Raw genomic sequence first — 15074 nt, 5'->3', positions numbered from 1 at the left:
CCGCCCGGCCCTGAGCCCACAGCGCGTCACACACATGGCACGGCCCTGAGCCCACAGCGCGTCACACACTGTCATCGTACAGCCCCGGCCCTGAGCTCACAGCGCGTCACACACTGTCATCGTACAGCCCCGGCCCTGAGCTCACAGCGCGTCACACACTGTCATCGTACAGCCCCGGCCCTGAGCCCACAGCGGTCACACACTGTCATCGTACAGCCCCGGCCCTGAGCCCACAGCGGTCACACACTGTCATCGTACAGCCCCGGCCCTGAGCTCACAGCGGTCACACACTGTCATCGTACAGCCCCGGCCCTGAGCTCACAGCGGTCACACACTGTCACGGCACAGCCCCGGCCCTGAGCTCACAGCGGTCACACACTGTCATCGTACAGCCCCGGCCCTGAGCCCACAGCGGTCACACACTGTCACGGCACAGCCCCGGCCCTGAGCCCACAGCGGTCACACACTATCATCGTACAGCCCCGGCCCTGAGCCCACAGCGGTCACACACTGTCATCGTACAGCCCCGGCCCTGAGCCCACAGCGCGTCACACACATGGCACGGCCCTGAGCCCACAGCGCGTCACACACTGTCACGGCACAGGCACGGCCCTGAGCCCACAGCGGTCACACACTGTCATCGTACAGCCCCGGCCCTGAGCCCACAGCGCGTCACACACTGTCACGGCACAGCCCCGGCCCTGAGCCCACAGCGGTCACACACTATCATCGTACAGCCCCGGCCCTGAGCCCACAGCGGTCACACACTATCATCGTACAGCCCCGGCCCTGAGCCCACAGCGGTCACACACACGGCACGGCCCTGAGCCCACAGCGGTCACACACTGTCATCGTACAGCCCCGGCCCTGAGCCCACAGCGGTCACACACTATCATCGTACAGCCCCGGCCCTGAGCTCACAGCGGTCACACACTGTCATCGTACAGCCCCGGCCCTGAGCTCACAGCGCGTCACACACACGGCACAGCCCTGAGCCCACAGCGGTCACACACCGTTACGGCACAGCCCTGAGCCCACAGCGGTCACACACTGTCACGGCACAGCCCCGGCCCTGAGCCCACAGCGGTCACACACCGTCACGGCACAGCCCTGGCCCTGAGCCCACAGCGGTCACACACCGTTACGGCACAGCCCTGAGCCCACAGCGGTCACACACCGTTACGGCACAGCCCTGAGCCCACAGAGGTCACACACCGTCACGGCACAGCCCCGGCCCTGAGCCCACAGCGGTCACACACCGTCACGGCACAGCCCTGAGCCCACAGCGGTCACACACCGTCACGGCACAGCCCCGGCCCTGAGCCCACAGCGGTCACACACCGTCACGGCACAGCCCTGAGCCCACAGCGGTCACACACCGTCACGGCACAGCCCTGAGCCCACAGCGGTCACACACCGTCACGGCACAGCCCCGGCCGGCAGCACCGCGAGCCCTGGGTCCTGGGGCCCGGCACAGCGGCACCGCGCTCCGCGAGCCCCGGGCGGCCGCCGCTCCCACCCCCGCAGCCGCGGGGCAGCCCCTCGGCCGCACCGGGGGTGGTGCCACGTTAGCAGCGATGAGAAGAGCAGCGCAACATTTCTAGCAAGGACACAACTGTCTTTTAATTTAATAACAAACCAGAAGAAACTGGTTCTCTGGTTCTGCCTGTCCAGCATAGGCCAACAACGATTAAGGGACTGGAGCATCTCTCAAGGAAAGGCCAAGGGAGCTCAGCCTGTTAAGCCTGCAGAAGAAACCGAGAGGGGACCTTGTCAACGTGTATAAATATCTAAAGGAGGGATTCCAAGAGGATGGACCAGGCTCTGCTCGGGGGTGCCAACCACTGGGACATGCAATGGGCAGAGACTGATGCCTAGGAAGTTCCACCTGAACCTGAGGAAGAGTTTCTTCCCTTGCGGTGACTGAGCACTGAACAGATCGTCTAAAGAGGATGTAGAGTCTCCTCACTGGAGATATTCCAGCTGGATGCAATGCTGTGCCACGTGTTCTGGGGTGGCCCTGCTGGAGCAGGAAAGTGGGACCAGATGAGCCAATTTGGTCCCTCCCAACCTGACCCATTCTGTGATACTTCAGGAATCGGCGCTTTTTGGGAAAAAGTCCATCAAGCACAACCACCACAGTATCTCAGCTCTGCACTGCAAAGGCAGGCCCAAGCAACTGGACTTGAGACAAGCAGCACAAAATGTCATTAGTTAATGGATACTCCACAAAGCTGTCTTGTTTATCTTGCTCATCTGCTAATGCAGATTAGGTAAATCCACTTATTTCCTTGTGCTGCCAACAAATACTCCTCACCCCCACTCTGACTGCAGGCAGAAACTGATCCTCCACCACTGCGCTCACCCAGACACAGAGTAAAGAAGGCGGCCTTTAAACTGCTCCACTTCCGTGGCTGGCACTAAATGAAACAACCAAATGCATTTCTAAAAGGCAAAAGCAAGCCAAAATCGATGCTCAAACAGCACGGTTAGGGAGGTTGTCCCCTCAGAGCTCAAGCCAGGCTCACACACAGTGCAGAGCTCTGAGGCAGATCTGAGGACGAGAGCTACGTGTAAGCTTGTGCAAAGTATTTATTTTACAACCTGGGAATGCTTAGGGCTGGGGCATGGCAGAGATGGTACAAGCTGTAAGCCTGACAACACAAGGCATCCAAGTACTGCTGCACGCTCAGAGTTAACACAGAGCCTGCACACTGTTCCATCCTACAGGACACAAGGGATCAGTTCCTGGCTGTGGCCACAGCAGCCTCCCCACCCTGACTGCACCAGTGATTCCACAGCCCACACAGCAGGCAGGACATAGCCTTTTTGCTACAGGCCACTGTGGCAAAGAATTCCTCTGCAATTTGTTGGCTCAGGCACAGTCAAAATGAGCATTCAGCTTAAAAACCCTTTGCACTGAGCTACAGAGAGAGCATTTAGTAGAGAGGGCCAGGCAGCAGTTTGCCTTGAACAGTTCCATACCACATTTTTGTGCATTTATTCCAGTTCTGTGTTGGTTGGCAGAGATCAGCCCTGCCTTAAAAACTTTCCTTTTACATCATGATGTTGGCTAATGCTCAGGGCTGGAAGCTACTCCTTTGAATATGAATGCAATTACACTCCTGTTGATTTGCTCTCATTCTTTCAATTTATTCCTTTTTTATGCCTGCTTTCATCATCATTCTGTCCCTGATTTGCCTTTACCCCTCTGTTTTCTGTCTTCCATCTTAGAGATTCATACAGTGACACTACCACTGGTATTATCAAACTGTACTAGACTGTATCAGGCTGTACAAACTAGCTGGGTTTTTTCTCCCTTAAACCTGTTTTTGTCATCTCCAGCCCTCAAAGCCTTTACCCTTCACAGACTGAGATTTTCCACAGGCAAAGGACGCCAGTCTGATCCAGAACCATCAGCACATCCAACAGGAAAGGAGCCTATTTTTCGATTCTCGATGGCCAAGGTTTTGGGGAAGGAACTCTGAGAAACAGTGTTGTCTTTTACAGCGATACAGAGAACATGTAAATAGCACATCACTTCTTGAAACCCAAGAACAGAAAACACTCAAAAAGCAGCACTTTGGAGATGCTTGGAACCCAGAACATGCAAATTTTTGTGTCATAAACACACTCATTTGCTGCTTTCTTACAAAGCAGAGAGAGCTGTGCTGCTAACAGGAAGAGAGAAGAACATGTTTGTGATGTTAGTTGTTTGCCTCTACTAATAACTGAGCTTTCGATTTATTCTGTTTTTAATTTGGTGGCTACACTTTCCCCATTTTCAAGGCTTTTTTGTTTGATCACTTACATCAAGTAAGACAAAGCTCTCCTCTATAATTTAGAGCTTTGATTGTTCTGGAGTGGATTATTCACAAGAGATAGTAATAGATTAAGACTAAGAGCATTGGAAATAGGTTAAACAGTCCCAGGCATGGTTACTTGACTATTAAATACTCTATTCCTTAGACAGAAATACTCCATGGCTGCAGATGTCCAATTTAAAATGTCAGTCATTCAGATCTGTACAACAGTCACCCAGAAGACTCTAAACAGGCTCTGCTGTAACTTGCCTCTCGTCACAGGATACACAAGCCAAGAGCAGTAGGGGATGCAGAGCTTCAAATCCCTACAGGATGGCTGTTTATGATCCCATTCTTTGGCTACGATTAGGGAATCACTACAACCCTCTGAGCTAGAATGAAACAAGACATCAGGTTGTAAATAAGTTTTACTAAAAATATTTGAGCAAGGTATCACAAAGTTTTTTACAACAGCTGCTGCAAATATCCAGCATTTAAGCAATCCATCCAGGCACAGTTACAAACCACAAAAAGGGCAGCAGATTTTAGACACTGTATGTGTTACACAAAGAACCAAATCTACTTCAAAGTCACTCATAAGATCTGTCATCCAAGTACCTCTAAACAGGTTCTAGGCTATTCTGGTAAACTAAGCAGGTGTAACTGAGTTAATTCTGGATTCAGCTCATCAAAAACCAGCATGAGAAGGATGTGTACACTTACAGTCAGGATAGAGCAGAGAGGGTGGCAGGAACGCCATCGGCTTCCCCTCGGGATTTCAGAGGTTGGTGGGTGTGTGGTTCTATCTGTAAGAGGCACCCCTGCACAGACCCTTTTACAAACTGAAGGGACTGATGACAGCTGTAGATGCAGAGACAAGGTCTGATCTTTGTCAGCACTGGAGTGCCAGTCATTCTACTGGATAAACCAAAATGATGGGTTTCCTTTGCAGAACACACTGTAATTCCATCAGTTTACTCTTGACATCCAAAGGACTTTCAGAGCTAAAAGCCATTGCTACCGGAACATAGGAACCTGCTGCTTTTGGGTGGATTACTCCCAAACCAGGCCATGCTGGTGTTACAGTCCCAGCAGTGTCTTCGCCTCCTCGCTCTGTGCCAGGAGGGTCTCACTGGCATACTTCTGGAGGAGCTCCATCTTCTTCCTGCGCACAAGAGCTTCCTCAATCTGCAAAGAGAAAAACAGGATGGCATTTAGCTTAAGTGAGATGCTGAAACCCAGGATGCTCAGCCACGGACAGGAGGAAGGAAAATAGCCTGGGAAAGGACTGTGTACTAGTGTAAAAGTAGTGGAACTATGATGAGTCAGGAGTACCCTTTTTAATACTCAGATGAAGCTCCTGGAAGTCAAAAGAAGCAGTATAACAGATGCCTGTTTCTGATCTATGCTCCTACCCTTGTTAATCAGAGTGTTAGCTGCCATTTCATTTTGGTCTGTTCCAAATGATTCCCTCAGATAGCTTTAGGAAATGCAGAGCTCATGGGTCTATGCCACAGGAGTCCACACCTCTGAACTAACATTTAGTGAGTGTGCCCTTCACATCAGCCACGGCCAGGAACCTCTGCCCTGCATTTTGCCTGGAAGTGCCAGTTGTACCTGATCCTTTAAGAAGCACATACTTCAAAGATCTACTAATAACAACCTGCACAACTTGTTTTAGTCTCAGTAATGATTTTATATTTGTCCAGATCGCACACAGCATCTCTCAAAATAAGTGTTCTGAACCTTGATTTTTAGTAATTCAGAATCTAGAAGGCACAATCCTGTAGGCATAAGGTATGGAGTGATTTGCCACTAAGAAAGAGAAACAGCTGCGTAACTCCAGAACCTTTTTGCCTGGGTTGTGCTTCAAACAACCTGTCACTGTGAAGGTAATAAACACCCTAGAGCAGTTTCAAAATATAACAGTCAATTCAAGGTCATGCCACCAAAATAATTTTAGAAAATTTATGAGAATAAACCCTGCAATTCAGAAATCATCCCATTAAATTTAAAAAAGCACACCATCAGCAGAAAGGTACAGTGCAGATATAGTAGACAATCCTGGTTATTGATCATAGCACCACAACACTTTCCAATTTATGGAATATTTATGAAGGTTTTGGAAATTCTCAGGTGAAAAGTGTTATAGCAATGGTACCACAACACAACCCAGTATTTGCAAGAGAAATAAACAGCTGCAGAGTCAAGTCACAGAAATAACCAGTTTAGGGCACTTTTACTGATGATGTGACACAAGTGAAGATCTGCCTTGCAAAAGCCAGCGTGCATCTCTGCAACCTGATTTTGTTATGTCTTACCTCCTGCTGAGTTGGCACTGGAACATGTGCAATGAATTTCTGTTGGCCTTCTTCTCCTTCTCTTTCCTTGCCACCTTCCTCATCAGACTAAAAAGTGAAAAAATTAAGCCACATCAAGTTTATTTTCTATAGAGGTCATAAAAAAGCCCTTTTTCACTTGCTTTGCCAGAAGGAACCAGGATAGAGCATGATCAACACTGCAAACACAGCAATTAGGTGAAGAGAACTGAACACCAAAGGAATATGACAAGGATCACATCCAGACCCTGCTCCCTGACATTTTCAAAATTACTGCTTCCATTGTTCATATGGCCTTTGCTCTGCTGGATGTAAAGCTCTATTTACTCCTCTTCCATATCTCTGGATATGGAAGGTATGTGGTTTATACCACAGCAAAGGTATAAACAGGAGAGGAGCCAGCTAAGCAAGAAGAAAGCAAGTGCTTTAAAAATATAGGTACCATTTCCCTGTGCAGCTCTGAACTGCTTTGTCTCACACCTGAGAGCTGGTCTCACGAATCAGGAGACAATACAATCAGGAGACGGGAGGAGCCACCAGATTCACATTATGGACTATCTCCTTTTCATTCTTGTATCAAACCCACTTAGGTACAGACTACAAATGAGAACTTGTTTCCAGTATCCCTTTGACAGGTCTTGCAGGGAGCACAAAGAAACAGGAGCCGTGTCCCAGCAGAGACAGCAGCATAAGCAAAGCCTTGCTGTGTCAGGATTCAAGTGTGAACAAGGCCCTGCAACCCTTGTTTTTGCTAAGCAGTGGCAGTAGGACATTAACAGCACAAGCAGCTTTGGGGACAGGATACCAATGCAGGTTGTACCTACAAGCACAGCTGACCACAAACACCACCTCGACAAACACAGAATCCCAGGTAGTGCAGTTAAATCACAGCAAGGGCTCAGCAGCTGGTTCTCAATTGAGTGAAAAGTCTTCCCTAGGTGCCAGCCTTCAGTGCTCTCTAAACTTGGGCCAAGTGTAGTCACTACTACTGATTCTTACTAAGCAGGGCCAATGGTGCAGTTGGTCAGGTGCGGAGAAGGGCAGAGCACAGCACGCAGGTTCTCAGCACAGTAACACCACATCCAAGAAGGCAGCAGAGAAGATACATGAAATGTCACTTCATCTTAGCCATCACCTACCTCATCATCATTGACAGCATAGATATTTTCTTCCTCCTCCTCCTCACCTCTTGCAAGTCGTGCTTCCCTCTCCATTTTCCATTTTTCCACTGCTTCTGCTATAACTGGTTAGCAAAGGAAAATGGTAAGTGTATCTGAGAGCCAGTCAAAGTAGCATGGTCTGATTTCCAAAGCTTTTCCAGTGGACTTAAACTTCTTGCCTAAATCCTCTACATCAATAACACACATTTACTGTAGAACCTCAATGTACCATCTAATAAAACACAGCAGTGTAGTCTGAGCAAAACCCATGACGGCACTGTCAAAGTGTGGCACTTGCTAATGCCTCAGTTTGGGTACATTTTGGACTCTAAATGTCATGGATAAATACCAACCTACTTTCTGAACTGAGTAACAGGGTCACATGGCCAGGCTCAGTGGCCCTGACAGCTCTGAAGTGTGTCAGCAGCTCTAGAGATGCTGATCACCATGTTGTTAATTAAACATGATTATGCTCCTTACAGTGACACTCACACTTTTTTCTCAGAGTGTGTTTCTCTTATATTGCAGCACTATCCCAATTCTGTACCTCACTGCTAGGTGGAAGCTGTCAGGCTGCTGCACCTCTACTCCAGCAGAGTGCTAATAAGAGCCAAAAAAAGTTTTAAAAACCTTAATCAGTGACATGGGCAGTACTTAAACTCCTAGAGAGGTACAAGATTAATCCAGTGAGGCAGTAGGAATGCCTAGAAGTCAGCAGGCATTCCCCCAAGCTCTCACAGATCATACAGTAAAGTGCTCTCGCTCAGAGAGCCAGATTTAACCCATGGCTGTGTTTGTTTGTGGTTCCCTAACAGAAAAGGCACCTCAAATTAAGAAGTTTTTTCAATACTTTGTCTCGCAAAAACTTCACTTACGAAGGTAAAAACCACAAGAGCCCAGACACCCACTGACCCTGAGGGACCCCAGCTCTTGTGCACTAGTTGTCCATTAGCACACCACTGGCTCTGTCAGCACCTCCAGCCTTGTTAGTTCAAGCAGCACAATCCCCCAAGGTGACAGTTTCCTTGTTACCCCGTGAAGGCAGCCCAGGTCTCTCTCCAGCCCGCAGCCAGAGGATGTGCAGGCTGATCCCTGGGGGGAGGCTGCTGGGAGCCCTGTCCCACACCACTTCCCTTCCCACACTATCACTGCCTGAAGCAGCTCCCCTTCCCTCAGGTCAGGGCTCCACAGCACTGGTTAGTTAAACATTTCCTTTAGCCCCCTCCTCCTCCCTGCCCTGTAACCTGACAAGGCACCACTTGAACACGCAAGGTGCTGTGTGGTCTCTTGCTTGAGCTACACAAATAACAGAAAATGGCTCACAGTGCTGAAGAGCTTGAGGAATTAAGACTCATAATCCTGATGTCTTTAGCAGGGAGGTCAGAAGAAACAACACTAGAAAACTATGTGAGCACGCACATGGATAAACAGTATTTAATGAGAAAAATAGATTTAAAAGGAGAAAATATTCATAAATGTGTTGAAGTTCAAAGATAGATGACGTGGATAAATTAACACAAGCCACCCAGACTTCAGGGTTTCCAGAAGGCCTCTCTAATCTCCCAAAAAAACAAACAGCTATGTTTATGGATAAATAAATAATGAGGTGAGACAGGAAACAGATGGCACAGGTGGTTTTTACAAGGGAGGGAGATAACTGCTGCAGTCCCACAGATCTCATTGCTGCAACCTACTCTTTTTTACAGTCTTAAGCATGAAAAAGGTAGGGAAAAAAGGAAATTTTCCTTCAGTAGTGAATGACCTGCTGACAATATTAAATCATTAACAGCAGTAAAGATGAAAGTCAATTCTAAAGCACACACCTCCAACCTGAAATGCCTTACACAGTGATCTGGATACCTCTGTGACAGACAGCCACAGATAAGACAACACTCACAGGGAAAAAAAAGGCACCTTCACTTCAGGGTCCACTATCTCCCTCCTTGGGCTAAGGAAACCCACATACCTTTCTTTTCATGCTCCTGTTCCAGAGGCTCCAGAATGCCATCGTCCTCGTCCCTGTAGCCGTAGTACTCAGCATCAATGTCCTTCATGAGCTCAGCCCGAGTTTTCCGTGGGGGTGGGAGGGCTGCAGGAACACCCTGTCACTCACCCAGCTCCATCCCATCACTGTGCATTCCCAGTTCCCATCACACCTCACAGCACCCAACTGCTGCCAGCTTGGGCGCACTGCGCTGGACTCTGTCCCACAAAACCAGTTCCAATACACGACCCAGTGCTTCCCCCAGGTCATGGAGTACTTCCCATAATTCCTCTCTGCAGATGGCAAGGAAGAAGGAGCTGGTTCAGTAGCTGCCTCACTTTCAGGCCCAAGCAATTCCCACTCATTCTCTGACAAATCAATAGATTTATCCCTCACACCTAGTTTTTCCTGTTATGAAAGCTGATTCCTGCTCCTAAACTTGTGTTCAACCCAGCTTCCCCTTTTTCTTCTTTTTCTTTAACCTCTGAGCTCCAAGTGCTATTTAGAACTTCCTGATGAAGTTAGTCTGTTATGCTGAAAAGATTCTATAGTACCTCAGTTCTTATCATTTGGAACTCCCAGAAGAAACCAGTTTACTCTTTTCTAGATTCCTTTAATTGCAAACAGCCAAAGGTGTTCTTTGCCCAAAGAAACACCATTTAATTACTTGTGCTCAGAGTTTCATTTATCTGACCTAAGACATGGCCCAGAAATGCTGTTACCAGCACTCCCCACAAGGTACAACAACATTTGACTCAAGACACGCTACAATTTACAGTCATGTCTGGGAAGAGTTGCTCTTTACTTACGCTCCTTTTCAAAAAGCTCTCTGACTCCTGGTAAATCCTTTGCAGCTCCAAAATATTTGTAGCCCCTGTTCCCTGGAACTTCTTTCCCTTCATGATCTAACATTTTCGGTCCAATCCGCTGGAAAACAAACAAAGTTTAAAATTTTCTTCTAACAACAACCAAGCATTTTTAGGGGCTGAATAAAGATCCTCTCTAACAAACACTGGCCAAGGCACACACGGTTAACTAAATGTTGCACAGATTTTTACCAGTAGTCACTTCAGTTGTAAGCAGAACAACCAGGCAGTACCACACATTCTACACTCACAGCATAATCAGGGCCTCCCAGCTCCTTTATTCTGTATTCCCAGTGTCCTTTCTCCCTCAGAAGTTTGTTTATTTCATCATTCAGGTCCCGAATTCTGAATTCACCCAATCCAGCTGTTAGAGAGAAAAAACACAGTACATTAGGCAGCTCACTAGAAGCACCAAAGTAATTTCAGAATTTATGCAATGGAAACAACATAGTTCACATGAGATTTTTACTGAAATGGCTTAGGACTGGAGATTCAAAAAGATAAAACATTATTAGAAAAATCTTACCATTCTGAATCTGTGCCACTTTCTTGGAAATCTCCCCAATGATCTACTCAAATAAGAACACAGAAATTAATCTCTGAAGAAAACCTATCTTCAGTGGGGAAGACAGAGCCAGATTGTTTGAGAGGTGCATGACAATAAGACAAGTAGCAACAAAACACAAGTTGAAACTGTGGAAATTTTGATTAAATTCACGGAGGGGTGGTGGGAGGGAAATAATTAAGAAGGTAATCAAACACTGGAACAGTGGCCCCAAAAAGCTGTGGAATATAAAATCCTTGAAGATATTTAAATCACATTGGACCTCAGTTGGACACGGTCCTGGGTCAACTTGGCCACTTTGAACAACGTAGTGAACTGTATGACCTTCCCATCTAAACAGTTCTGTGATTAACTGTCAGTGTACTGAGGAAAAATGAAAAAAATTGCAAGCAGGCCGCTGAAATAGGAGTGCTCAACTTCCACCTCCCAGAGAATTAGAAAAGTCCACAGGGTGCTATTACCTGTCGCCTCCATTTCTCAGCTTTGGGCAGTTCATTACACTCGGATGCAAGGAAAGGTCTCCGTTCCTGTTTGACACACAGACACACCATCAAGGTTAACCAAGAATCCACATATCCACAGCACTTCACACAAACTTATCCCAAATTACACTACCAAGCTCCTGGGCCTTCTGCTCCCACTGATTTTCAGTAAATGGAAAACAATAATGGTTTACAGCCCTGCCAAATTAAACTATCGAGAATATAAAAAGCTACTTAAATACACTCTATCCAAAACACCCCACAATCCTCTCCAACACAAATAACATTCCATTTTAAACAGTTTCACCATTTTCAGCACACTAACAGCTAAATAAAATCCACTGTCTTCCAAGAACAGGTTAAGTTTAAGCCTGTCCTTCTCAATTGCTACTACCTAAATAATCTAATTTTTTCCAAGACGATTTTGTTTTGTATTCCAATAGTTCATCTTACCTCTAGGACCCTGTGTGTGCAGTTATTTTGTCCCTTTCCTCACAGCACTTCCACACCTCTACCTTTTATCTATGTAAACAGCCTTCCTTCACATAACCTATCAGAAACTCTATTCCATCTTCATCTCCGTTGTTCATGGAATCTTTATCATGACAGTTTCTCCAAACTGTCATTTTTCACTTTCCTGTTTCATATTGCTCACTTATAAACCTCTCCAAAAAGCTAACTGAGAACACTCCGATCCTTACATAAATATTCTTGCACTTTGAGCTTTGATTTGGTGAAAAGTGCTCAGGAAAATCCAGAGAGAGTTGGGAACGAGGTTCTGTGAGATGCTATTTCTTTTGTTAGAGTGGTGGGTATTTTTTAAATTACAAAGTCCATTTTTTGATCAATCTGACAGTAATAAAAAAAAATCCACATGACAGTGAAGCCCATCATGAACAGCAGCACAGCTGTCACGTGCTGGGTTAACAACACGCCAACATTGTGTCTCATGGGAGTCTGGAGCTCAGGGACCTTGAAGGCCTCTGCTTCATGGTTGCCCTTTTGTCAGAACATCCCCAATAGATGAGATTATGAGAAGGATTTCTCTACGTCTGGGAAGAAATCCAAACCAACCTTGTGATTACTGTCAGTGTTTGTGCATGAATTTGCCTAAGTAGTTGCAGATGAAGGTAACTTCAGACTCAAAAACAATGTTCATTTTTTTCCCAGAATGCTGCCTCTATTTATAGCATTACTATAGTTTGGTTGGGGGTTTTTCCCTCAAACTATTACATATTCTACCTATATTCCATAAAAAAATTAAGTGATGTTCAGTTTGCACTTTCTTCTTGGCAGCCAAGCCAACATACCTCTGAAACAGATACATATGTGACGTTTAAGTAAGTTATTTATTTAGGAAAGTTCTGGTTACCATTTCTGGTTTGTGTGACTGTGAAACACAGTCAGCTGGAACATTTTCCATCTGACTGATGCCAGGCTCCTGCAGGACACCTGGGCCTGGCTCATAACCCAACACAGCTCTGTCCAAGGCCTGCATTCCTCTCTGAACAGAACAAACAAACCTTCAGAGCTTTTCCATCCTACCTTCACTTTTCCTTCCTCGAGCTGGGCTTGCCGAAACCTTGCCAAGGCCGTCCTAAAGGGAAGAAAGGAAGCAAATTTACTTCTACAAATCCACGTTCCAACAGGAACAAGTCTTGCTCTGAATGTTTATGATGGACTTTATTACAGACCATAGAAAACAAAGGTTTGAACAGATTCACTGACCACCTCTGGCTCTTCCAACTTGTGACTTCTCAACAGTAGAAACCATCAGTGGTTCATGTCTTAGATAAACATATATCCTGGTAAGCACCTAATTATTCTTTCTGTTCAACATATGCCATGATATTGGACATTTGCAGCGAAAGGACATAAACAAGTTAGAAACAGAAGCATTAAGTTTAGTTGATCTTAGCAGAGGATACATCAAAAAGCAAATAAAAATCTCAGTGGGAAAAAGCTCCATTAAGTAAAGCAGCAGTTAGTAATCAAGTCCATTAGCATAACTAAAATATTCCCAATCTCTGAAAGCTGAGCAGAGACTACACAACCCCATTTTCCAACAGTTTTATTTGTTAGACATTTACTAGTTACGTTAAAAAGCACAGAACATCTGAGTACATCCAGTACCAGCACACCTACACCCTGCACACAAGCCAGCCACTTTATCTACTGTTAAGAACCATTTCCAGAATTAAAAACCTGGGAACTTTTCATTCCAGTCCAATGCAGAGGTACTGGATGGGATCACTAACAGTATCCTGAGGTATCAGACAGCTGTGGGCTCTGCAGCCCCTCACTGAGTTACTGTTACAACCTCAGGAAGTATTTTAGGAAAAAGAACAATCAGGAGACAAATATACCAAAGAGCCTCTAATCCAGATGTTTTAGATGTGTGGCCTCCAACCCTTTTCAAAAACTCCTCACGAAAGCCAATACAAAAATAAATTTGTTAAAAACCACTGGTTTAGCCCAAGCCACTCCCAAGCAGGAATTATCCTTAAAGGAATGCTGCCAGATTCCTATCTGGCTTAGCATCTCTGTTTCAAAAACTGGAACTGCTCAAAAGCAAAAGGGGCCCTTGGAACATATTCCAGTGTACTTATCTCCCAGCCCTTGCTGCAGTGTCTGTCCTGCACAAAACCACCCAGCACAGCTAGGAGGGCTCCACAGCACCAGGCACGTGCCCTCCTCTCCCCACTGCCACTGGAGCAGCACGTGTGCAATTAAGTACCCAAAAGCATCAATAAACTCGTGGTGCTTTAAAACAGGCTGAACAACAAGTCCCATGGGGCCAGCGTGGCTCTGTCTGAAACCAGGTACAGCCACGGCCAGCGGGCACAGAGGTGTGAAAGCAGGTACAGCCGCAGGCCCACAGGAGGTCACACACGAGTCGAGTCATGCTGCCACACTCACATGGCCTTCTCCGCGTTCCGCGCCTGGAACACACAAACAGAGGGCGTCAGTCACAGCCCGGGTCCGCTCTGGGCACTGGCAGGGAGGGAGGGACCCCGGGCCCACCGCGCTTCCCCTTCCCAGCGCTCCTGCCCAGGGTCGGGCCCCACCGCGACCCCCTCACTGGGTGAAGGCACCGGCGGGCAGGGAGGGCCCCTCAGCCCAACCCCGCACTCCCCATGTCCCTCAGTCCCTCACTCCCCATGTCCCCTCAGTCCCTCATTCCCACGTCCCTCAGTCCCTCATTCCCACGTCCCTCAGTCCCTCACTGACCACATCCCCTCAATCCCTCACTCCCCATGGTCCTTCAGTCCCTCACTCCCACGTCCCTCACTCCCTCACTCACCACATCCCCTCAATCCCTCACTCCCCATGGTCCCTCAGTCCCTCACTCCCTTATCCCTCAGTCCCTCACTCCCCATGGTCCCTCAGTCCCTCACTCCCCATGGTCCCTCAGTCCCTCACTCCCTTATTCCTCAATCCCTCAGTCCCTCACTCCCTAATCCCTCACTCCCTTATCCCTCAGTCCCTCACTCCCTTATCCCTCAATCCCTCAGTCCCTCACTCCCTAATCCCTCAGTCCCTCACTCCCTTATCCCTCAGTCCCTCACTCACCATGGTCTCTCAGTCCCTCACTCCCTTATCCCTCAGTCCCTCACTCACCATGGTCTCTCAGTCCCCGGTCCCTCCGTGCGGTGGAAGCGTCGCCGTGCCCCGGATGTGCTCCCCCGCGGCCCCGCCCCACCCGACTGCGCCTGCGCGGCCCTCCCGCCGTGCCTGGGGGCAGCAGCGCGCGCCTCTCGCCGCGCATGCGCAGAGCCCGGCGCGAGCAGCGCGCGCTCCCAGCGAGGACGGGCTGAGGGTACAGGGAATGGGGAGGGATTGGAACCGACCCTAAACATCACCCAGGGCACGGA

At 47.7% G+C, this 15074-nt stretch overlaps 1 protein-coding gene across 2 annotated transcripts; it reads right to left on the bottom strand.

Annotated features, from left to right (window-relative positions):
* Positions 1-4213: 4213 nt before the first annotated feature.
* Positions 4214-14898, bottom strand: ISY1 (ISY1 splicing factor homolog). 2 transcript variants are annotated; one of them, XM_064667995.1, is made up of 11 exons: positions 14821-14898; positions 14119-14141; positions 12745-12796; positions 11179-11244; positions 10679-10721; positions 10404-10516; positions 10096-10213; positions 9269-9391; positions 7282-7385; positions 6125-6211; positions 4214-4991 (listed from the first exon to the last, which is right to left on the bottom strand). In XM_064667995.1, the coding sequence occupies exons 1-11, from the start codon at positions 14821-14823 to the stop codon at positions 4884-4886; spliced, it is 840 nt and encodes a 279-aa protein (XP_064524065.1). In that variant the 5' UTR covers positions 14824-14898; the 3' UTR covers positions 4214-4883. The 2 variants fall into 2 exon arrangements, with proteins under 2 accessions (XP_064524065.1, XP_064524066.1); XM_064667996.1 differs by lacking the exon at positions 14821-14898 and adding an exon at positions 14773-14790.
* Between the last annotated feature and the right edge of the window lie 176 nt (positions 14899-15074).

This window comes from Pseudopipra pipra, chromosome 11, assembly GCF_036250125.1.
Source record: "Pseudopipra pipra isolate bDixPip1 chromosome 11, bDixPip1.hap1, whole genome shotgun sequence".
Classification (NCBI taxonomy): domain Eukaryota; kingdom Metazoa; phylum Chordata; class Aves; order Passeriformes; family Pipridae; genus Pseudopipra; species Pseudopipra pipra.
The sequence above is the reverse complement of the archived record's forward strand: the minus strand, read 5'-3'. Positions and strand labels throughout refer to the sequence as shown.